The 25,880-nt window shown below is 36.7% G+C and overlaps 1 protein-coding gene across 2 annotated transcripts; it reads left to right on the plus strand.

The window, feature by feature from the left end:
• The first annotated feature begins 1,591 nt into the window (after positions 1-1,591).
• Positions 1,592-25,605, plus strand: LOC129315593 (histone-lysine N-methyltransferase ATXR2-like). 2 transcript variants are annotated; one of them, XM_054959416.1, is made up of 15 exons: positions 1,592-1,813; positions 2,052-2,127; positions 2,646-2,731; positions 2,819-3,186; positions 3,729-3,841; positions 3,955-3,986; positions 4,586-4,737; positions 15,679-15,766; positions 23,594-23,642; positions 23,768-23,822; positions 24,017-24,086; positions 24,164-24,233; positions 24,388-24,464; positions 24,998-25,054; positions 25,230-25,605. In XM_054959416.1, the coding sequence occupies exons 1-15, from the start codon at positions 1,730-1,732 to the stop codon at positions 25,338-25,340; spliced, it is 1,488 nt and encodes a 495-aa protein (XP_054815391.1). In that variant the 5' UTR covers positions 1,592-1,729; the 3' UTR covers positions 25,341-25,605. The 2 variants fall into 2 exon arrangements, with proteins under 2 accessions (XP_054815391.1, XP_054815392.1); XM_054959417.1 differs by having other exon boundaries at positions 4,586-4,608.
• The last annotated feature ends 275 nt before the right edge of the window (positions 25,606-25,880 follow it).

The raw sequence follows: 25,880 nt of genomic DNA on the forward strand, positions 1-25,880 counted from the left end.
CTATTATTATGGATGACCATTTCTTTTATTTTAGACATATATAATTTAAGATATATTAATTTATGATCGGTCAATTTTCATGACATTGATATACCATGACTAGAAGATAATATAAGCTTTTCCCATTTTGATACATACACTACATAATATGCATGATATTGATTAAGTGAATGATTTCACTTAAAAGCTTAAAAATATATAACATAAATTTTTTTATTAAATAAAAATAATTACTAAAATAAATGAAGATTAAATAATGAGAAATAAAATAACATTCTTTATTTTAAAAATGTGATTTTTAATTAAGTTTTAATTTCTACTTTAGTATTATTATCTCTATTAAATATTAATCATTAATCAGTGATAAAATGTGCTTAATATAATATAATATTTGGATTATCTCTCTACCTACTTTAGTATTATTATCGTTATTAAATATTAATTATTAATCATTGATAAAATGTGCTTAATATAATATAATATTTGGATTATCTCTCTACCTTCCTTCATTACATTCATCCATATTCAATTTCATCTACCTATTTAATCGTTGTTTTGGTTCAAGGTGTGAGATTGTTAATTATGATATGAAATAAATATAATATCTATTTAATGGTTATTATTAATGAGCATTATAATTTTTTTCAAAAGAATTTAAATAATAACAGTAAATGGCTTATTTATTTTAATATATGTGATATGTGCAATCGTGGGTTCAATATGTGCAATTGAGCATGTGAATGGAAGCATCCAAGGAATCAACAAGAGTTTGGTTACTAACTTACCTTTTCCGTTATTTTGTAAGCAATTTTTATTAATTTTATCAATACTAATATAAAAAAATAAAATGAATAAAAATGTGTAAAATTTCAATATGCTTCTATATAATAAATTTAAAAAATAATACTCCCTCTGATTTTATTTGTAAGAGAGAAAAATGTATCACGCAATCTAAAAAAACTTAATTGATTATATTAATTATGTCTGAAAATAAAAAATTATACTATAACACCTTTCATTAATCGTGTTAATCAAGTCTTTATTAATTATTTCCTATAACTACAAATGATAAAATTATGAGAAATAATTTATAAAATTTGTAATAGATGTTTATTGAATTAATTTCGTTTATATAAAAAAAACTAAAAGTAATGGTTTTTTCTATCAATAAAAACGAAAGGAATATCATATTACTTTTTTTTCTTCTCATAAAAAATAATTTTAAAAATATTTTTTAAATATTATTTAAAAAATCATACCATAATTTATAAATAAAATTAAATAAATTTTTTAAAATATATTTTACAAATGGGATGAAGAAGGTACTTTGCCTTGGTGCTGCAGGGGATAAAATAAAATCAAAACCTTTTCTTGTGTTGCGCCATCTTTCTTTTATTTTTTTATGTGAATAAAAATATATCTTTACTTTAAAATTTATTAACAAAATTTTCTTAAATTATTATATTTGATATTTCACGAGGTGTCATTATTATTTACATATTTTAATAATATTTTTCCATCATTAACCCTCAATTGAAGATCAATGCAACGCAAGGTAGAACTGTAAAAGCAGAAAATAGCTGCTCCTCATTCAACTTGATACTATCACCGGGAAGAACTGAAAGCATTGACACGGGGGAGCTCTTACCAGGTTCCTGGGCGCCGTCTCAATATTCCTACATACACATAGCAGTATAGCGCCCTGTGCTTCTCGCACTCCTCCCTGACAATGGAGTCCATTTGCCCAATAGACTCGCGGTGTGCCAATGAAATTGCAGCTCTTCTCAGTCCTCCGTCACCTCTTCAAGTCCAGGCAATCTCTCTAGACTCTTCTTATCTTACCAAGCTTTGTCTTTCATTTTGTTATGTTTCCTGCTGAGAAAAATTAATAATTGCCGCCTTTATGATTTGTAACGAAACAGATTAAATTGGTTAAAATAACTGATCTTCTGGTGAAATTAATCGTTGAGAAGTTATAATTTGCTCGACTACAGATGTTCTTAAGTTCTTTGGATGCTGAATGTGTTTAGTTCTGTTCGTATCTTCTCCAGGAATATTATCACAAGCTTTTATCTGCGAGGAAGTGCAGTAGTATCATAGTCCAACAGGATGAAAATTTTGGAAAGGGTATTACTCTGTTTTCATTCGTCTTTTCCGCGCACACAATGCATTAGGGTGTGTGTGTATATATATATATATATCTATTCTTTGGGTCAGTGAGATCTTGTTGTTGACTATGGTGTGGTTGCCGCTAGGCATAATCTACTGCTTTCTTGATTAGTGTTGAGTTTGTGGACATGTTAGTATAATTCCCAAAGTAACATAAAGAGGAGACTGTATCAGTGATGAATTGCAAAAAATTAGTCGTTCTCTTATTAAAAAAAAAAAATGTCGTTCTAGAGAGCATTGGTAAGAACTTGAACTGAAAAAATCATAAGATTAAGAATAGATTATCAGTATAACTGATTTCATCTTGTCTTAATTACTGTTGAGTCTGCCATGTTTTTGTGCAAGTAATTTCAGAAACCATGGAGTTCATCACTTCCATATTTATTACATAGAAGGCCATGAATCGAATGTTCCTCAAATAGGTTCTCTGATTTCTTATGTGTCATATTGTTTCTGTTGTAATTGGTTAATTGCAGGTGTGTATGCTGCCATAGACTTCAATGACGCAGAGCTTGTTCTGAAAGATCAAATGCTAGTTGGGGTTCAACACTCTTCCAACAAGGTTTCTCACCATTTGTTCTTTGTAGCTATTCTGAAACGATTTCTTCTCTCAAGATGGCTTTCCCTCACATTCTCTTTTACATCACAGATTGATTGTTTTGTCTGTAGTTCCTGCTTTTGTTTTCTTGGTTCTATAGAACTTCAAATCGGAAGGAGGCTTTACATGCAAGAAGTAGGGGCATCTGAGAGTCATAATTGTGATATGAGTGACTCTTCAAACGCATCAAAATACAATAATGACACATATTCATCTGATGGAGAAGAAAGTTCATATAAAAAAAGGGAGGATGGCGCTGGTGAATGTAGTTTTAGTAGTCCTGAAGCTAAAGTTCATGTCCCTGAAGGAGTTGTTCAATCATTAATGAACGGCCACATGATGCTTCCTTACTCCAACAAGTTCTCCTTGCCACCAGCTGTTCCATGCCCTGGTGGATGTGGAGAGTCATTCTACTGCAGGTATGGTTGTGGTTGCTTGAAATGATAATATTTGGGCATATATGCTTTTGTTTTGCTAATTTTCTAAACAGAAAAAAATAAGACCTGGAATCTTCTGTTTATTCAATCAGAAAAAATGCTGCTTGTGGGTTGAAATTTCTGACACTGATTGCTCCTCACTTGATTACCTAAAAGAGTAAAACTAATTACAGAGACAGAGACAGAGACACATAGTAACTTGTGGGTACTTTACAGTGATCAGTCACCGCTTGCCAGTGAACCCCTATATAGTTTTCCTTTTCACCATCCAGTTTCCATTCCATTTCTAAAATTCTATTAACAGTATGAGAAAAAAACTACACAAATATTGCTGCTTCTGTGTCTCTCTCATGCATGAGATAAAATTTCAACCCGACCTGCTACTAAGATTTGCCCAAAGAGTTACTGGACGAAGCTGCTGTGACTGCAGCTTTCATAGTTACTGGGACTATTTTCTTTCACAAAATTCATTTCAACATAAAGTATACATTTACTGCTTCTGATGATGTTGCCAATACTTGTAGCACATCATGTGCAGAGGCTGATTGGAAATCCTGTCATTCTTTGATTTGTACTGGTGAGAAGTCTGATACAGCACGTAGGGAGGCACTTCTAAAATTCATCAAACATGCTAATGGTAAAAATATTGCATTATCAACATTTTTTCCCAATCTATATTTGTTCTGAATATATTTGTTTTCTGCCTTGCTTGTTCTAAATGAATTTATCATTTGTTCTTCCCCCTCCCAGAAACAAACGATATATTCCTCCTTGCTGCAAAGGTAAAAGTCTCATTTTACTTTTTATTTCCGCAATATGTCTTGCCATCCATGTAGCCGACCCCACCTAGTGGGATAAAGGCTTGTTGTTGTTGTTGTTGTTGTCTCTTAGATATATCATGAAATTGGTTAATTTATTGGAAAGGCAAAACCATGGCTTAACTCATTCATTTCTTTAGTTTTATCAAAGGTTTCAGTATAAATTCTTGTGTTGTAAATGCTGATACATGAAATGCAAAACTTTCCTTTTATTTTATAATACATGGGTGCATCATGGATTTGTCAATATCATATGGACCTTGATTTCTTGAATCTGCAAGTCTTTTGCATGTCTAGTTCTAAGTTGCTTCAAGCTACTCTTGGATATGGTAATATAATTTAGGCATGCCCGTTCTCAAGATAGCTAACCTATCATTTAAGTTAATCAACTTGTTTTTATAAAATATAAAACTAAGAAATATAGCAATGCCATTGAGAAATTCTCAAGATATCCTTCTGTAGCATGTTAGATGAACTTAGTTTTTCATTTTAGTTTGCATGAATCAGCTCTATTGCATATAGTCATATATCTTACAGAAAACTCTGTTGGCTTTTATGACTAGGCTATTTCTTCCACCATTGTAAGGTACCACAAGTTAAAAGAAAGCTGTCTTTTAGAGCAAGGAAAACATGATACGTCACATCTTTCAAACCATTGTGATCTCACTTTTCTTTTGGAGTCTTGGAGACCTATAGCAATGGGACACAAGAGAAGGTAATAACTGACTAAGTTTATAAGTGCTTATAATTTTTCGATTTTCCTAGTCAATAATGGACCCACTAATATTTATCTTGATTATTTGAATTTTGTCAAATATGCAACTCTATCCATGACGTTCAAGGAGATAACCATGATTTAAAAAGGCTATTGCTTTATTTACAATCAATATGTTGTCTAAGTTATGCTTTTGTTGCAGGGGTTGTTGAAGTTGCATGCTGTTCATGGGGCTTGAGAAAATTCAAACACATTTACTCTTGACCAATTTTGTTTACTTCCTTGTCAAGTTTTCTATTTGATTAATTTTTAACCAAGCAATTTGGCTTTTTAGTTTTGTTTGTTTGTAGTTTTTCAATAAGAAAGTCCTTTCTTCTTAAGGCAAGTGTGATAGCATGCCATGTCCTTTGCTTACCTATTCTAGGAAGAAACAAGTTTTGGTTTTTTGGTTCAAGGAGGGAAAGGGTGGTTTCTAGGGAAGTTGATTGTGTGTGAAGGTAGTATTTGTCAATTCATTAAAGTTAGCAGATAGGATGAGTCATTGTCCACGTGGCATGGGTTAGTTATTATTCTGGTATGCATTATATATTGTGAACCTTTATTATGTGAAGGGTATGAAGAAAAGTACTATTTGGATGTGGAGATTCTCCTTGGCTTTAGGAAGTGCATGAATTAGATTCTTAGTCACATATTTTCTAAGAATTGCCTTTTCCTCTCACCACTCTTTCTATCTTTTCTTCGTTCCCTTCTTGTAGTTTGTCCTCACCCCTATATAAGTTTAACTTTCATTTCATCAGACCATGCTAGAAAACTCATATGCTGATATGTTAGCATTCATTGATCAAACTATGTGTGGTGATATTGAATTTATTATAAATATTCTACCTTGATTATTAGGGATTATTGTTGATTATTAGGAGTTATTCGTATTTATTATTTTGTCTCTTAGCTTTGTGTATATATATTAGTTGTAACACATTTTTGAATCAATGAAAATAATATTTTCCCTCTCAAAATACCACATGGTATTATAGCCATTTGGGATCTGAAAATTTTGTCTAGAGTTTCTAGTAGTGTCTTGCATGGAAACCCTTGTATTGTGTCTCTGGCCATTGATGCTAGAGAGTTTCTTGACTCTCACCGCCGGCCTAAGGAGACTCACCAGCATCCGATCTACAGAACCCAGGCAGACGAAGGCTAGCGGTGGCGTGTGGGTCTCACATGTGCCTCCTGAAGTTTTTGCGCCAGTGAACGCTAGGCAGTGTGTGGACATGCATGAACCATTTGGATGGACAAAGGCTCCTTCCTTTGGCGACGACGAGCTAGTTCTGGCGAGATCCCTGTGTTACCCAGGCTTATGGAGCATCATTCTCAAACTTCATTGCTGTAGGTGTCTTCGTTCAGTATATGTGTTGTCTTTGTGGATCCTCATAAGCCTCTGTTATGTGTAGTTAGAAGGATCCAGAGCGGTGTGTTTGGTAATTCTTAGTTTTGGGCCCTATGTTTCTTTGCCTTTCAAGAGACAAAAGGTACTCCAGTCATCACATGTTGCTATAATTGTGGGATGTGAGTCACTATCCTCGGTTTTTATCGCTAAAATAGGCAATTTGCTTCAGGCCCTAAAAATGTCTCGAAACAAATCCTTGTGGATTGTTGATTTTAGAGCGTCAAATCATATGACCGATTGCCATCAATTATTTTGTACCTACGTTCCATGTGCTGGGAACCTAAGTTAAAATTGCTGATGGATCTCTTGCTCCTATTGCCAGGAAAGGGAGTATTCGAAGATCTAAATCTATCACTTTGGATCTTCATGTACCAAAATTAGCATGCAACCTATTCTCTGTTAGCCAATTAACCAAGTACTCTAAGTGTTGTGCTAATTTTCTTTCAACCTTGTGTCTTTCAGTATCTATCATTAAGGAAGATGATTGAATGTGCTACAAAATGTGAGGGACTCTACTTCTTTAATGATGTTGGAGTGAGTTCCTGATAGAGCCCATTATTTTCATAAGACATATCAGAGGAAGTCAAAGGGGAGGAATAACTCTAGTGGAAATACTTTAACTGGTCCAGGGACTTATCCGTCAGTCCCTAGCCGTAAGGAACAGTGATTTGTAATCTTTTGTCATGATTATAATCTTTTGGGTAGTATGGGCCGTGTGTAAGCCATACTGAGGGTATTAGTAGTCTTTGGCTTGGAGAGTGGGGGGAGAGAGAGAGTGGTGAGGAGAGATTGGCCTCTCGAATGCCAGTGGTAGGGAACTTGTATTTTGAAGCTTGAAATCTAGTGGCTGGAGTTATCTTGATTTATAGAGGAAATAGAGTTTTTTGCCAGAATCAGAGAGTGTCCTTGTAACTCTGATTCGGTCCATTCAGCTCATTATTATAAAAAAACTCAGCATTTTCCTCTCATATTTAGTGCTGTTATTGTCTTAATTTAGTGTTTCTGTTGTTTTATTGTTTGGGTCACATTATTTGGTATCAGAGCGGTGAGATTTCTGGGTAAATTGAGAGAGAAGTTATGGCCGAGAGAGTACAATATGCTGACCAAGAAGTACAGGAGTTGAAGGAGACAGTTGGGGTATTAACTAAGGATGTAGGTGACATCAAAGATACATTGAAGGCAATTACCGAAACACTGGGGCAGATAGAAAAGAGGATACCAGGGCCACGTGTGGAAGAACAAGAAGGAAATCATCATGAGGAGGCTTCTGCGACGAACCCAGGGGGAGATACTGAAGGTGGCAAGTATCGAAAATTAGAGCTACCTGTTTTCTCTGGTGAGGACCCCATTGGATGGCTTTTCAGAGTCGAACGCTATTTTCACGTGAATTCTGTAACAGAACAGCAAAAACTGGAGGCAGCCGCGGTATGTCTTGAAGGTAAAGCTTTAAACTGGTACCAATGGCTCGATACAAGGACTCCACTGAGCAACTGGCCTGAGTTCAAAAGAGAGTTGTTGCGACGGTTTCATTCCTCCCAACCTGGAGGTGAGTACGAGAGGTTATTCACAGCTAAACAAGAGAAATCTGTGCTTGAGTTTGTAGAAGAATTCGAGTTATTGTCAGCGCCATTAAGGGAAGCTTCAGAAGAATGCTTAATTGGAGCTTTTCGTTCTGGGCTTAAAGATGAAATTAGGGCGGAGCTGAAACTCGCCAAAACTACCACATTGAGAGACCTGATGGAGGTGGCCGTGTGTATTGACGAGAGAAATCAAATGCTGGCTGAAAGTAAGGAGTCTGAGGCAACCCGAGCCCAACGCACCCATTATGGGCCAAGATCCGATTCGGCCCAACCAGTGTATTCTGCACGTGTAGCCCATGTGATAGAAGGCAGCAAGCACGCGACAACACCAGCGTCTTCCTTCACAGAAAACACGAGGCGGACTGACGCAAAAACAGAGCATTCGAAGGCTGGGAGTACATCGAACTGGAGTTCTGCAGTGAGGAAAGGAAGCAATTCTCGGCGCCTATCTGATGCTGAAATCGCAAGAAGGAGAGAGCTAGGGTTGTGTTTCAAGTGCGGTGATAAATATAATCCCACTCATCAGTGTAAGAACAAAAATCTCCAAGTTCTGATCATGGAGAAGGGAACGGACCGAACACTTGAGGAGGAAGAAGTAGAACCTGAACCTGAACTTGAAGTCGAAGGTAATGAGAATTCTGAAAAAGAGACGCAGATGGAGTTGTCTTTAAACTCCATGGCGGGATTCAGCGACAACCATACCATGAAGGTCAAAGGGACCATTGAGGGCACTGAAGTGATCATACTCATTGACAGCGGGGCCACTCATAATTTCATTGCTGAGGATTTGCAGAGCAGGTTGAAACTACTCACTGATGAAATTTCTGAGTATAAAATTACAGTAGGCGACGGCTTTACCTTGAAAGGGAGAAAGCGTTGCAAGGATCTCTGTATGAAGGTACAAGGGCTTAATATCATTCAGACTTTTTACCCATTCCCCCTAAGTGGTGTTGATGCTGTATTGGGAATGGAATGGTTGAAATCACTGGGTGATGTGAGAGTGAACTGGAGCCGACTAACGATGAGGATTGGTGAAAAAGGAAAGCAAGTTTGTCTACAAGGGGACCCAACTCTCACCAGAGCACAAGCCACCTTCAAATCCTTAATGCGCTCAGTAGGGAAGAAAGGGGAGGGATTCTTGATTGAATACAATGGCCTGACCAGTAATGGTGAAAGTACAGAAATTCTGAACCCGGAAATTCAAACATTATTGGAAAATTTTCCAATGGTTTGCCAAGCTATTGAGGGGCTTCCTCCATCCCGCTCCAAGGATCATGCTATTATAATAAAACCGGGGGAGCAACCACCAAATATCAGGCCTTACCGATACCCCTACTTACAAAAAAATGAAATAGAGAACATGGTGAAAGACATGTTGAAATCTAGAATTATATGGCCTAGCAACAGTCCTTACTCAAGCCCGATATTGCTAGTGAAGAAAAAAGATGGAAGTTGGAGGTTTTGTGTTGACTACAGGGCATTAAACAAAATTACAGTTCCTGATAAATTTCCCATTCCCGCTATTGATGAGCTACTTGACGAATTGAAGGGAGCCATAGTGTTTTCAAAGCTGGATTTAAAGTCCGGGTACCATCAAATCCGAATCAAAGCAGGGGATGAACACAAAACAGCATTCAGGACACATGAGGGACATTATGAGTTTAAGGTGATGCCATTTGGATTAACCAATGCTCCCTCAACCTTCCAGTCCTTGATGAATGAGGTATTCAGGGAATATTTGCGCAAGTTTGTGCTGGTTTTTTTTGATGATATTCTTATATACAGCAGTGATGTAACCGCTCACTTGAAGCATCTGAGGACAGTATTTTCCGTCCTGAAAGAAAATCAGCTCGTGGTAAACTTAAAGAAGTGCAGCTTTGTTCAGTCCAAGATTGAATACTTGGGGCATCTGATTTCAAAAGAAGGGGTTCAAGCCGATCCAGCCAAAATAGAGAGCATGATGAAGTGGCCAAAGCCTAAGAATGTGAAATCCTTGAGAGGATTCCTAGGGCTGACCGGATACTATCGTCGTCTTGTCAAGAATTATGGGAAGATTGCTAGTCCTCTCACTGATTTACTCAAAAAAGACTCATTTAAATGGTCAACGGAAGCAGAAACGGCTTTTGAAAAACTCAAAACAACTATGACCACACTACCTGTGCTTGCAATGCCTGATTTTACCCTTCCTTTTGAGTTAGAAACCGATGCCTCTGGCACTGGTGTAGGGGCTGTTCTAACACAGCAAGGCAGACCTGTAGCATACTATAGCCAAAAACTCTTTACTCGAGCACAACAATGCTCCATTTATGAAAGGGAGCTCATGGCTATTGTCATGGCAGTCAAGAAATGGCGGCATTATCTTTGGGGGCATAAATTCATCATTTGTACAGATCAAAAGGCCTTGAAATACTTGCTGGAGCAAAGAATAGTGGAAGAAAACCAGCAGAAATGGGTCTCTAAATTATTGGGATACAAGTTTGAAATTGTGTACAAGCCTGGGAAAGAGAATAGGGCTGCTGACGCATTATCCAGACAAGAAGAATCACTGGAATTGCTGGCATTTTCTTTATGGCAATATAATGATGTGGAAGACTGGGAGAAAGAGGTACAGGCTGACTCAAAATTGAGAAAAATTCTGCAGCAACTGATCACGAATAAAAATGGGGTGGAAGGGTACAGCGTGGTCCATGGCTGCCTGCACTACAGAGGCAGACTGGTGCTACCAAAAAGCTCTACCAGAATTTCCTTGCTACTTAGGGAGTTCCATGATTCTCCGATAGGGGGGCATTCGGGTTATTTACGGACCTACAAGAGGCTATCTAATGTAGTGTATTGGGAAGGGATGAAGAGGGATGTCCAGCAATATGTGGCAAGTTGTGAGGTGTGCCAGAAGAATAAGTACCAAGCTTTAACTCCTGCTGGTCTGTTACAGCCATTAACTGTTCCTCAAAGTGTTTGGGAAGATATTAGCATGGATTTCATTACCGGGCTTCCCAAATCAAAGCGGTATGACACCATCCTAGTAGTGGTGGATAGACTCACAAAATATGCACATTTCTTCCCTCTTGCCCACCCTTTTTCTGCAAAGGATGTTGCTGAAAAGTTTGTAGCTGAGGTTGTGAAGCTACATGGCTTCCCTAAAACCATAGTTTCAGATCGAGATAGGGTTTTCATTAGCCATTTTTGGCAAGAATTGTTCAAACAAGCTGGAACTCAACTTTGCCTTAGTTCATCTTACCATCCGGAATCCGATGGACAAACGGAGGTGATAAATAGAAGCTTGGAAACTTACTTGCGTTGTTTTGCCAATGAGAAGCCTACTCAATGGGCTAAATGGTTGTCTTGGGCTGAATATTGGTATAATACTTCATTTCATAGCGCGGCGGGCATGACACCTTTTAAGGCAGTGTATGGAAGGGATCCTCCTACTTTTTTAAAATTTAGTGGCGAACCCTCAGCTGTAGAAGACGTGAATGCACAGATTCAGGTTCGAAATCAGATCATTGAGCAATTACGGGAAAATTTGGCTAAGGCTCAAAGCAAAATGAAGGTGCAAGTTGACAAGCATCGTAAGGATGTGCATTTCGAAGTGGGGGACCTTGTTTATGTGAAACTTCGACCTTATCGGTTGAAAACCCTGGCTCGGAGGGACAATGAGAAGCTTAGCCCACGTTTCTACGGACCTTTCAAGGTTCTTGAAAAGATCGGGACTGTGGCCTACAAGCTGGAACTCCCACCCACTGCCCGCATTCACCCTGTATTCCATGTTTCTCAGCTAAAGCAAACAGTTTCAGCTACTGTGGTACAACCTTCCATTCCCCCAATACTTTTTAATGAATTTGAATTGCAGGTGCAGCCTCAAGATATAAGAAAGGTTCGCAAGCTTATGAACGGACAGCGAGAGGTGTTGGTTAAATGGCAAGATTTACCAGAATTTGAGAATTCCTGGGAATGTGCAGAAATGATTTGCCAACAGTTTCCAACTTTTCCCCTTGAGAACAAGGTGAAACTCTTAGGGGAGGGTAATGATAGAGCCCATTATTTTCATAAGACATATCAGAGGAAGTCAAAGGGGAGGAATAACTCTAGTGGAAATACTTTAACTGGTCCAGGGACTTATCCGTCAGTCCCTAGCCGTAAGGAACAGTGATTTGTAATCTTTTGTCATGATTATAATCTTTTGGGTAGTATGGGCCGTGTGTAAGCCATACTGAGGGTATTAGTAGTCTTTGGCTTGGAGAGTGGGGGGAGAGAGAGAGTGGTGAGGAGAGACTGGCCTCTCAAATGCCAGTGGTAGGGAACTTGTATTTTGAAGCTTGAAATCTAGTGGCTGGAGTTATCTTGATTTATAGAGGAAATAGAGTTTTTTGCCAGAATCAGAGAGTGTCCTTGTAACTCTGATTCGGTCCATTCAGCTCATTATTATAAAAAAACTCAGCATTTTCCTCTCATATTTAGTGCTGTTATTGTCTTAATTTAGTGTTTTTGTTGTTTTATTGTTTGGGTCACATTAGTTCCTAACAAGCCACCGGTGTGTGTAACTCTATATCAACCTCTAAAGATATGGATATTCTGTTATGGCACAAGAGAATGGGTCATCCTAATTTCCATTACCTATCTCATTTGTTCCCAAACCTTGTTTCTACTAATCATGATGTCAAATGTGAGGTGTGTGAACTAGCAAAGCATCATCGAACATCATTTAGTAGAACACCCTACACACCTACAAAGCCTTTTGTTACCATCCATAGTGATTTGTGGGGACCATCCCATATCCCGAACCGCATAAAATCAAAGTGGTTTATTACCTTCATTAATGATCATACTCAAGTTTGTTGGGTATATCTCTTAAAAGATAAGTCTAATGTAGTGTCTGTGTTCATCAATTTCTTCATCATGATGGCATGATACAAACCCAGTTTAACACAACCATCTAAGTTTTGCACACCGACAATGGTACTAAATATTTTAACCAAACCTTATGTGCCTTCTTACTCAAACATGGTATTGTCCATTGCAGTTCTTATGCCCATACACCCCAACAAAATGGGATTGTAGAAAAAAAAAATAGACACATGCTAGAAGTTGCTCGAACACTACTGTTCACCCACAATGTTCCTAATTTCTATTGGGGTGATGCCATCTTAACTGCAACTTATCTCATTAATTGAATGCTCAATCGTGTTCTATCCTTTGGCACTCTTCTCCAAAAATTGCAAAGTGTTTTTTTTTTCCACCTCTCATGTTGAAACCAACCTTTCTCTTTGTGTGTTTAGGTGCACTACCTTTGTATGTATCTACTAAAACAGTAAACTTGGACTATATGCTACAAAATGCATCTTCCGTTGTTATTCACCTACTAAAAAAGGATGTAAATGTTTTGATCATGTTTCCAAACACATGTTTGTAAGCCTTGATGTTACTTTTCATGAAGCCACATCTTTCTATTCCAATTCTTCAATTCAGGGGGAGAGTATATAGGAATCTCAGACTCAGAAACAAGAAACTAGCAATAAACAAATGCTCCTTCATTCTTGGTTTACACTAGTAGAGTCATTACCACCACAATTATCAGATCTATCACCCTTACTAGAACCTTTAATGCCACCATCTCTTGTGCCGGTTATAAAAGATAACTTAAAAGAAAGGGGAGATGTAGAGAAGCAAAAAGACAAAGACTTATTGGTTTATTCATGAAAACATAAGTCTAAGGAAAGCAAGCACCTTGTATCTGAAGCATTAAAGGAGTCTAAACCAATGGTAGCTCTTGATCCACCTCAGCAAATTACTGAATAACTGAGTGATCAATATAATCTTGATTTACCCATTGCTCTTCGTAAACAACCTTGCTCTTTTACCTTACATCCAATACAGAAGCATATGTCCTTCAAGGCTCTCTCTGTGAGTTACAGAGCATTTGTCACTAATTTGGATAAATTGGTAATTCCCAACAGCATTCAAGAGGCACTGAAAATACTAGAATGGAGAGAGGCAGTCATGGAAGAAATGAAAGTTCTAAAGAAAAATGAAACATGGGAGATTGTTTTGAGGCCAAGTGGTAAGAAGCTTGTAAGCTTCAAGTGGGTCTTTACCCCTAAATACAAGGCCGATGATACTATTGACAAGTTAAAAGCTCACTTAGTAGCAAGAGGGTTCACTCAAACATATGATATTGACTACAAAGAAACTTTTGCACCGGTGGCGAAGTTATACACCATCAAAGTTTTATTATCTATGGCAGCCAACTTAGAATGGCTGCTTCATCAACTCGACATCAAGAATGCCTTCCTAAATAGAGAGCTAAGAGAAGAAGTATACATGATTCTATCCCCAGGATTTGACAAAGGAAGAAGTAATCAAGTGTACAGATTGAAGAAATTTTCATACGGCTTAATACAGTCTCCCAAGGCATGGTTTGACAAGTTCTCGAAAGTCCTCAAGCTAGAGGGCTACAAGCAAGGATTGTCAGACCATACAAGGTTTGTTAAAGCTGAGGAAGGTAAGAGATGCATTCTTATTGTATATGTTGTTGACATTATTCTCATAGGAGACTATCTCAAGAAAGTAACTAGAATAAAGATTGCTCTGGGAAAAGAATTCGAGGCAAAAGACCTCAGAAACTTGAAATACTTTCTTGGGATGGAAGTTGCAAGGTCGAAGAGAGGTATCTATGTATCTTAAAGGAATTATGTACTTGATCTTCTAAAGGAAACAGGTATGTTGGGATGTAAGCCTACTAAAACCCCTTTTGTGATTCCAAAGAAAAAGAAGCCTAAGAAAAAAAAGGAAGAGTTAGAAGAAAAAGAAGAAGATCCTAATGATGAGATTGAAGAAAAAGAAGATAATGAGAAAGAAGAGGCTGCTAACAAAGAAAGATATCAAAGACTTGTCGGAAAGTTGATTTATTTTTCCCATACAAGACTGGATATTGTCTTTATAGTGAGTGTGACTAGCCAACACATGACTGAACCAAAGAAGAAGCATATGAAAGCAGCCTATAGGATTTTGAGGTATTTAAAAGTTACTCCTGGTAGAGAGTTATTCTTCCAAAAACAAGAATAGGGAACCATAGAGGTTTACACAGATGCAAATTGGGGAGGAACTCATCTTGATAGGAGATCAACTTCTGCTTATTGTTCCTTTGTGTGGGGAAACTTGCTTACTTGGAAGAGTTAAAAGCATAGGGTTGTCTCCAAGAGTAGTGCTGAGTCCGAATTAAGAGCATTAGCTCATGGAATAATGGAGGAGTTGTGGCTAAAACAAGTCTTAGAAGAGATACATGTCAAGGTGGACTCACCACTAAAACTCTATTGTGACAATAAAGGAGCTATAAGCATGGCCTTAAATTCAGTTCAACATGAGAAATCTAAACATGTGGAAGTGGATAGGCATTTCATTAGAGAAAAAGTGGAAGAAGGAATCATATGTTTGACTTATTTGCCTACCTATCTTCAAGTTGTAGATGTTCTAACCAAGAGGTTTTATAAGCTTGCTTTTGAAAGTTGCGTAAGTAAGTTGAACATGATTAGCATCTATAATCCAACTTGAGGGGAAGTGTGGTAATATTGAATTTATTGTAAATATTCTACCTTGATTATTAAGGATTGTTGTTAATTATTAGAAGTTATTAGGATTTATTATTTTGTCTCTCAGCTTTGTGTATATATACCAGTTGTAACACATTTTTTGAATCAATGAAAATAATATTTTCCCTCTCAAAATACACACCGTGTTAGAAAACTCATGAAGGACCTAGAATATGGAGAGTCATTCTTTTGTCCTTAGGCACTTAGTCATTGTCACTTTCATTCATTATTTTTTCTTGTTAATGTTGTGACTTCTTCTTCTTCTTGTTTGGGGGGGAATATGATTAATTTGAACCATACAAGATGTGTCATTTTAATTTTCTTCTAGGTGGTGGGACTGCGTTGCATTGCCAGATGATATTAATTCTTATGATGAAGTTGCATTCAGGATGCAAATAAGAGATCTGGCATTTGAGGTAGGATTCGTCAGATTGATGGTAGAAATATTTCCTTTTACTTATATTTTATATAATAATAACTTTCTTGAGGCATATATATCTTTTTTTTTGAATTTTTCTTGTGAATGTGCTTGTTAAAAACTTTGTTACTCTTATTAAGTTGCTTTGGTTATTTGGGGCAAGGCATATAATTCACTATCTTGGCTTTTAATATTGTGGTAACATTAATATTATAGTCACATAATGAAACAATTTCTTGGCATTTTTTCTTTCTAAGTTTAGGTTCTTGGCTTATCCTTATGTCATTAAAAGTTCATAGTGAGAATATAATGCTTTCCAATTATACTATGCTTTAATTATGATGTTCAACTCATAAATTCTTTGCAAAATTTAAGATACAATATTTCAAAGCCACTAAATTTCATATATTAGTATGTCTAGGCAAAAGCTTCATTTTCAACTGAGGCAATGCATTTGGAAATGATGACAATTTATGATAAAATGCTACCCCATATTAAGTTTTTAGACCAGTACTTAAGTTCTTATTACTCTGCACATAAAATTATACTGGTATGAAATTAGTTTTTGTACACCAAAAGACTGAACTCCTTGATTGTCTTTTATATTAACTTTAGTTGAACTTTTCATATGTGATCAAGACATCTACTTTCTTGATGATGTATTCTTTTTTGATTTCAAGTTGTTATGAAATCTTTCCATTCACTTTAGCAACAATGCCTATAATGGAGTTATAATGATTGAGGCATTTGGTTATGATCCTCTGTGGATTAGACTTGTCTTTTATTGGGCCCAGAAGTCTTCCTGTGACAATAAGCTTGATGGATACTTGAACATGTTACTGCCAAATGGGGTGTGTTTATGTGGATAACCTTTGTTAAAATATGTGAATATTGTATTTATTCTTGTAATTGTTATCAATTGGTAGTTAGTAATTGAGATAGCATATATTGCTTTGTGTGTAAGAGCTCGTGTATAAATTTCCTTATAAATCTTGAGAATAATATTAGAGAATTTTTCTCACAAAATTTGACATGGTATCAGAGCCAAAGTCCTCCAAACCCTAGTATCTTCTCTTTGATCATTTTTTCTCTTTCTTGTTATTTTCCTGTTTTGGAAAAAAAAAACTCCCTCTTGCTGCTATTCAGATCCACTATCATAAGGACATCTAAAGTAGATAGGTGCTGAACCACCTTCTTCACTTGCCGCTGATCGGTCAATCCCAGAAGTTTGACCACCATGCGCCATTTAAAGAAATTTGCCTAGAGTTGTGTTTTCGGCCTCTCTTTGCCTCATTTTACTCCCTGTCGCCTCTATTCTGCTCTGAATCTTCTTCTCTCTTTGTTCCCATAATGTCGAACGTGAAGAACACTTTTAACAATGCTGGGCCTTCCTCATTTGGCTCTTTCAGATAGCTGTTATGTGTTATAGTAGCTCATAAATTGAATGGGACTAATTTTTTGGGTTGGACTTAGTATGTTAGGACTTTTTTAAAGGGTTGTGGAAATCTCAGTTATCTTCTTCGGATGGGTCCTAAGTCAAGGAAGCCTAAGTTTGATGCTTAGAATGAAGTTGACTCAATGGTTATGTCTTAGTTGTGGCAGTCTATGACTCATAAAGTAAGTCGTACATGTTTGTTCCTGTCTTATGCTAAGGTTTGGGATATGGTTCAGCAAACTTATTCAAAGGTGAAAGATGCTATGTAGATTTATGGGATCAAGACCAGATTTCCAACACAAAGCAGGGAAGGAAATCTTTTACTAAATATTCTACTCTTATGAAAAGTTTATGGCAAGAGTTAGATCATTGTTAGTGTATTATCTCGAAGAATCCTAAGATGCTGCTACTTTTAAGCGCTTTATTAAGAAAGAGTGTATTTTTGAGTATCTTGCAAGATTGAATGTAGAGTTTGATCCCATCTACATTCAAATTCTTGGTCGGGAAGAAATACCCTCTCTCAATGAGACTGTTGCCATTGTTTTGGCAGAAGAAGGCTGCAGGGGTGTGATGATGGAATCCCAGCTGGTGGAAAATTTTGTTTTGGTCTCAAAGAATATCAGGATTCACTTTACTAAGGATGGCAAAAAAGGAGACTCATCCAAGGTCTTTAACAAAGAACCTAATGTTCTTATTGCAAGAAAGCACGGCATACTAAGGATAAGTGTTAGAAGCTACATGGTAAGCCCCTGAGCATGAAGAAAGGCCAAGCTTATGTGGCCACTGATTCAACTAAGGAAAGCTCTAGCTAGGCTAATCTTAAGGGGGAGATGGGGAGACTAAGATTATTACTAGAGTTACTCGACAAAGCTTTTACCTTTGCTATAGGTACCTATTCTTTAGGGTTCTCAAATATTTCCTTTCAACCTTCATTTGTCTTATTTTCACCTACTTTTATTACCTCAAAGAAGTTACTCTTGGATTGTTGATTCAGGAGCCTCAAATCATTTGCAAATTCCTCCAAGAACGTTATTTCTTATAATCTATGTTCTAGCACTAGGAAAATTATGTGGAGTGATGGATCTATAGCCACTGTGGCTGGTCAAGGAGATGTTAGGTTGAGTGATAGCCTTGTTCTTAAAAGTGTCTAGCATGTCCCTAAACTTTGTACAAATCTAATCTCTGTGAAAAGGCGTGCTACTGATTCTGATTGCTATGTTCTCTTCTCTTCTATCTCTTGTCTCTTCTAGGAGTGGGAGACAAACCAAATGATTGGACTTGCTAAGGAAAAGGATGGTCTTTATTATTTTAATGAACCTAGTCAGTGTAGTAGAGTTCAAAGCTTGATGGCTTCTTCCCTTTCTTAGTCAAAAAGAGTAGAGTCTAGTAAAGATTAGATTTGGCTTTTTTCATTGCCGTTTGGGTCATCCTTCCTTTAATGTTTTGAAAATTATGTTTCCTTACTTATTCAAGGATTTAGTTGTTGAGTCTTTTCATTGTGATGTTTATTAGTTTGCAAAATACAAATAATCTTCATTTCGTGTGAGTAATAAAAGAACTTCAGTTCCCTTCAATATGATTCATAGTGATATTTGGGGTCCCTCAAATGTTCCTAATGTTACTGGGTTTCGATGGTTTGTGCCCTTTATTGATTATTGCACCCATGTAACATGAATTTATCTGCTGAAAAAAAAATTTGATGCTAGCACTATTTTTCCCTCCTTTTATAACATGATTAAAACTCAATTTGGAGTTTAGATACAAAGATTCTGGTCCAATGATGCCAAAGATTTTTTCAATCAATCCTTATCCATTTTTTTTAAAAACATGGAATTTTACATAAATCATCATGTATTAATACTCTCCAACAAAATAGGGTTGCTAGGTGGAAGAATGGTCATCTTAGTGTTACAAGAGTCTTATTGTTTCAAACTAATGTGCCTAAACAATATTGGGGAGAAGTTGTTTTGACCGCCACACATATGATTAGCAGACTTCTAACTCCTGTTTTTGATTCAAAAAGTCCTATGGATGTTCTCACTTAGTTTTTTTCCCCTTAATTTTAATGTATCAAATGGTCTCATACCTAGAATTTTTGGGTGTGTTGCTTTTGTTCATGTGCGTTCTCAACAAAGGATCTAACTTGACCCTAGAGCTCTTGAATGTGTGTTTATTGGGTATTTCTCTACTTAGAAAGGATACAAATGTTATCATCCTCCTTCTAGGAAGTTTTTTGTGTCAATTGATGTTACTTTTTCTGAATCTGACTTTTATTTCAATACTCATCTTGAAGGGGAGAGTCTTTTTAGTGATGATCGAGGTAATGATCTCCTTCTCAGTGACCTTCCTAGTTCCATCCCTAATGCATCTTTGGAAGCACCATTAACTCTCAAATCTACTCATCTACTACAAGTTTTCACTCGAAAAAACAAAAGAACATCTCAACCTACACAAGTTTAATCATCTGAATCGACTCTTGCTCAAACTTTTGAACTTTTTCCTGAAATTATGAGGAAACTTTTGCCCCAATTGCAAAAATAAATACTTTCTACATTTTATTGTCCTTGGCAGCTGTTCATAAGTGGGAATTACTGTAGTTTGATGTGAAGAATGCTTTCCTACATGGGGATTTAAAGGAAGAAATCTTTGTTGAGGTTCCACCTGGTTTTGATTCTCAACTTCCTCTTGGTACAGTTTGCAAGTTTAAAAAGGTTTTTTATGGGTTGAAACAATCACCAAAGGCATGGTTTGGAAGGTTTACAAAAGCAACGGTTGGTATGGGGTTTAAACAAAGCAAAGGTGATCATAGTTTGTTTATTACACATTCTGCTTCAGGAGGAATAACAATTTTACTTGTTTATGGCGGTGATATCATAGTAACAGGAAATGATTTGGAAAGATTCATTCTTTGAAAAGTCAACTAATCAAAGAGTTTCAAATTTTTGATGGCTATTGCATGATCATGAGAACGAGTTGGTGGTAACTCTTCAAAGGGTTGGCAAACTGCAGAGAATTGATTTAGAAGGTTCTGAATTTCAGGTGTCAAATTTAGAGTTTCAGGTGTTGCTTCTTCAGTTCTTATCCCATTATATTCAACCATGTACCTTTCTCCCTTCTTTTGAACGGATCACATAAGTGATTTAAAAGAAACCAAAGTCTTGGTTAAAGTTGGATCACCTCGTAAACATACCTTGTTACTTTTCTTACCAATCTTCATAGTCAGTTGCCCCCAATTTACCCTTACTTCTCCTAATGATTTTAACCATTCGACACCTAGAACAGCATCCATGCCATTGAGTGAAAAAAGATAGAAAGTTTGAATAATGTTCAAACCCCGTACTTGTAGCTTGAGGTCACTACAGCGTTGCCTCCCTCTAAAAATGAACCTATCCCCGACAGCGATTGAATATACAGCAATTTCCTTTACTGGGATTTTAGCTTTATTGATTAAATCTTCAGCAATGAAGTTATGAGTGGCCCCACTATCAATTAAGATCACAATTTCAGCCTTTTCTAGTTCCCTACACACCTTCGTCGTATGATTTCCTCTAAACTCAACAATGGAGTTTAGTGAAAAGTCCATCCTAGTAGTGTCGTCTTCCACCCCTTCACTATCTTCAATATCCACTGGTTCATGGTTTTGAGCCCCCTTTTTAGTCTCTAATTCCAGCAACATAACTTGCATATTTCTGTTCTTGCAGACGTGATTAGGTCTGAATTTCTCAGCACATTTGAAGCACAAGCCAAGCTCTCGCTGTCTAGCTAGTTCAACATCAGAGAGTCGTTGAGTTCGTCCTCTTAGACGAGTAGACGTTGATCTAGACACATTACTTCCCACTCTTGAGTCAGTCATCTTTGTCTCTGTCCATTTTTGGGCTCCTGAATTTGCAGGCATTACAGGAGTGTGCGTGTATTTTTTAGGCTTAGGTATATGGGTTACCCTTGTGTAGGAGGTTTGGGCTGAATCATTTCTAGGCCCACTTGGAAAACATTGGGCCTGTGAAGTATGTGAGTATTTGGCTTTTTCAACTATCTGATTCCTCTCATCCACCCTAATTGACATCTCCATGATCTCTAACAGTGTTGCTGCTGTCGTTAGCTTCAGCTCGGCTCGAATTTCTGGTTTCAACCCAGTTCTGAATGCTCCTACCAAACAAGCCTCTGACGCGTCACTCACCATAGCTGAGAGTCGCTCAAACTCTTCCATGTATTCACGCGCAGAGCCTTCTTGCTTCACGGCTAGCATCATCTCATACTCATCCCCTATTTGTGATGGATGAAACCTGCACAACAGCTCCCTTTCAAACTCAGACCACATTTGGACAGGGGCTTTGGTTTCGACCCATTGATACCAGTTCAAAGCTTTTCCTTCCAAACAAATGATTGTTGCGTCCATTCGTTGTGTTTCGGCCACTGAGTTGATTCTAAAATACCACTCCACTCGAAATAGTCAGCCAATGGGGTCCTCCCCATCGAAAATGGGTAACTCAAGTTTTCTATACTTCCCCCCTTCTTTCTCATGGTCTCTCCTATACTTCCAGTAGTTTCTTCATGGTTGGGTTGCACCTGTTCGTGATTGTCAGCTGCATGTTTCTATTTTTCCATTAACTGATCCAATGTTCCTTGCATCTTCTGCATCATGTCTTTCATTAAGGTCATATCTTTTGACAAACCTCCTATTGTCTCTTTTAGCTCTTGTACTTCTGGGTCAGCATAATGTACTCCCTCTGCCATATCTTCCACTTAATTGGTTCTTGGTCCAAGGATTGCACTGCTTTGATACCAATTGATAGAGCTCTGCCCTATATTAATTACTTTTAACAAAACTTGAATGCAAGAAGGAAATAAATGAGGAAAATTCTGAGGTTTTGATATTAAGACTTAGAAACTGAATCAGTGTTACAAAAGAGAAACTCACTGATTCTAGCCAAAACCTTATTCCCTATGGATGAAAATTACAACAACAGAAATAACACAGCAATAAGAACATAGCCTCTCACTGGTGTTTGAGAGACCAGCACTCTCCTTCCTTTTGTCTATCTTACCACAACATTCTTGAGTGCTAACCAAAACAGCAACAACAAAATAAAGGAAGCAAAAAGGTGACTATCGTATCTAGATTGAATCTAAGCCACCTTACCATACATCATGACTTAACCCTTAATTTCTGGACCCTAAGGATATTAACTTTAATCCATTAGGTATTTCTTTTCTACACCCACCTACCCCTTAGATCTCCTCTTATAAGTCTGACCATATCTTAAGGTTACATCAGAAGGATTTAGGGAGGTTAAAATATTTTTTGGGCATTGAAGTTGCTGATTCTAACACGACATCTTCATTTCTCAATAGAAGTATATTCTTGACCTTCTAGCCGAAACAAGAAAGTTGAGTTGCTAACCTATTGGAACAAAACCATCGACTTTATCAGATAGGAAAGCATCCACGTAAACAAAAGCCAGGAAAAGAGCTTGACAAACCTCCTCCTCTAGATCCTCCTGTCCATAATGAATCCTACTAGAGACTTGTGGGGAAGTTGATTTACCTTGCCCCCACTATACTTGACATTGCCTGGTAAGTATGGTGAGCTAGTTTATGCATGATTGTAAAGAACCTCATCTATAGGTAGTTTATCGAATACTTGAATACTTGAAGGGTACTCCAGGAAAAGGCATTTTGTTCAAGAGGGGGAGAAGATTGACCATTGAAGCATACACTGATGTAGATCATGAACAGGATATGAGTGATAGAAGGTCTACATCAGGCTATTGTATGTTCCTTGGCTCAAATCTCATTACTTGAAGAAGCAAAAAACAAGATGTGGTGTCTAGATCCAATGCTGAAGCTAAGTTTAGAGCTATGGCACTTGGAATTTGTGAGTTCTTATCAAATTTGAGAATCAAATGGGAAGCGCTAATAAGGCTTTACTTCGACAACAAGTTTGCCATCAACATTGCTCATAATCCTGTATGACATGATAGGATAAAGCATGTAGAGATTGATCAACATTTCATCAAGGAAAAGGTTGGAAAGCAGTCTAATTTGTACTCCCTACATTCCTTCTGGTGAACAATTGGCAGATATACTCATAAAGTGAATATCTAATGAACATTTTTAGAAATTATTTACCAAGCTGGGAATGGATAATATCCATTCTTTAGCTTGAGGGGGAGTGTTAAAATATGTGAATATTGTATTTATTCTTGTAATTGTTATTAGTTAGTAGTTAGTAGCTGAGATAGCATTTATTACTGTGTGTGTAGGAACTCTTATATAAATTTCCTTGTAAACCTTGAGAATAATATCACAGAAATTTTTCCCACAAAATCTAACAACCTTTATGCATACTCTGCCTTTTTCATTTCTGACGAGTTGACTGTAACTTTTCAGTCACTCCAACTTCTAAAGAAAGCTATATTTGACAGAGAGTGTGAACCATGTATCCTTTCTTAATGCTAAATGATGATTTATTTGTTCATGCAAATGCCCGTGTCATTATGTATATGTATCAGAAACATATAATCTTCTTGTTGATCTTTGATCTAAGTTCTTAACTATACTCAGTATTCTCCCTGGAAATATATGGGCACATCATTGGCATGTTTGAGCAAAACAATCTGTAAGAATCCATCTTCCTGGGCTTCCCATTTTTCTTTTGTACTTTACTGCCATTGTTATGCTCAGTTTCGTTCCGTTAATGTAAAGCTTGAAATGCTGTAATTCAGCCATCAAATGAAAATGATGGAGCCACACATGAGCATCTCACTTGGATTCATCAGATTTGTGAATTAATCTGGTGTTTATTTCTGTCAGTGATTTGGTAGTAGCTTCTCCTGTGGAGGATTACTTTTTGTACATTGACAATCTAACATATCCTGAAAAGGTCAGTATCAATATCTTTTGCTTTACTATTTTATCTCAAAAAGTAAATCTGACCTTTTTCTTGGTCATTAATGGCAGGAAAAAGCTGAGGAAATTACACAACCAATTCTGGATGCTCTTGGTGAAGACTATTCAATTTGTTGCCAGGGTACTTGACAATTTAGAGGGATTTGTTTCCGTATCACCTTACTGGTTTTTGAAGTGTGCAGTTCCATATGGACTATGTTAATTCATGATCCATTCTTATCATTATTTTTTCTTAGTAATGGATGATTGCTGATGGTTCTTAAAATTTATTTTAGGAACTGCTTTTTTTCCTTTGCAAAGCTGCATGAACCATTCTTGTTGTCCTAATGCCAAGGCATTCAAAAGAGAGGAGGTATGTAGGCCCAAAATTTCTAGCTTTTTTAAGTTTCTAGAAATTTTGGACCTGATTTGTGTCAACTGTTGCCTGATGCAAATATTGATTAGATTAATTTACTTGGTCTTTAGATTTATTATATTTTTTCACTTTACGAAAAGAATATGAGATTTACTTTTTCCCATTTGATGGACTATATTGCTTGCATTTGCTCTATATATCAAATAGGAGTCTCCTGTTTGTTAATGAATTCCTTCAATGACCGACTCTGTTGCTTTAAGAAATCATGTAACCATTTTGAGGTCAGATTAGGACCTTACAAGTTAAAAAAAAAAAAAAAATCGGGGAGTGTTTAAACATGGACATCGCAAGGAACAATGCAGGATCTGTTACCTCGAACATTTCTGAGAGGTTGTGGGTAAATTTTGTTTTTTCCCCATATGTTATGTTAAAGCTTAGCATTATGTATTGATAATATTGTCATCACATGCAATAATAGCAGTACTTTTTTTGTTTCCCAATCATTGCCTGCATTTGTATGCACTATGCAGGATAGAGATGGTCAAGCAACAATAATTGCATTGACGTCAATTCGTAAAGGAGAAGAGGTACGTTGTCTGCAGGTTACAATATATAAGTATTTCTTTTAACTTGAGGTTTAATACACTAAGAATGAAAAGGGACTATACATTATTGATTATCCTAAATTCTTTGTGTATTTCTTTTGAATATATTAGTTTTATTAGTCTTGATCAAGTAATTGACAGTTGGAAGCAATTTCAGATAACCATCTCATATGTCGATGAGGATCTTCCATTTGAAGAGAGACAGGCATCCCTTGCAGATTATGGTTTCAGATGTAGGTGCCCAAAGTGCATTGAAGAACAACCATAGTACCGAAATTCAGTGGAACCAATCATGATCTTTGACGTCTTTTAAGACATGTGTTCTTTATACCCAGGATCTTGAGTAAAGATGAAAAGGAAATACAAGTTAAAATCAGAGGAAGCATGCGTTAGTTCCAATATTCGTTTCATGCAGTATCTTGTAGCTGTTAATGTTTTCGTTTCTTTCTTTTATATTCCTATGTATAAACCAAAATTTATAAATCAGCAAGGAATATATGAACTAGCGTTGCATTTTTTAACGTATCATGAAACCAATCTCCACGGGAGCCCCAACTTCATAGTCAACTCAGAAACCAGTTTTTCATATAATGTTGGATTCAGAAATTGGCAAAACATAATATTTTTATAATATTTGGATTGAAAAATTCTTAAACAGTTGAATCATGTCTCAAATTTTGGATTCAAGATTTTTTTTTTTAATAAATATGTTCTCAACTATGTGTTCCTTTCGTCATGGCTATTATTCACATTGCTAATTATTAATGGTAAGCAATAAACAATATAATAATTTCACTCGTGTTTTGGC

The sequence above is a fragment of the Prosopis cineraria genome, unplaced genomic scaffold (genome assembly GCF_029017545.1).
Source record: "Prosopis cineraria cultivar Desert tree isolate PC_DT_omini unplaced genomic scaffold, ASM2901754v1 PC7, whole genome shotgun sequence".
Lineage (NCBI taxonomy): Eukaryota > Viridiplantae > Streptophyta > Magnoliopsida > Fabales > Fabaceae > Prosopis > Prosopis cineraria.

Coding starts and splice junctions, on each gene's coding strand:
- LOC129315593 (XM_054959416.1), top strand. CDS start 1,730: ATGGAGTCCATTTGCCCAATAGACTCGCGGTGTGCCAATGAAATTGCA. Junction 3,187..3,728: donor GGAGAGTCATTCTACTGCAG/GTATGGTTGTGG, acceptor CAATACTTGTAG/CACATCATGTGCAGAGGCTG. Junction 24,465..24,997: donor AGGCATTCAAAAGAGAGGAG/GTATGTAGGCCC, acceptor TGCACTATGCAG/GATAGAGATGGTCAAGCAAC.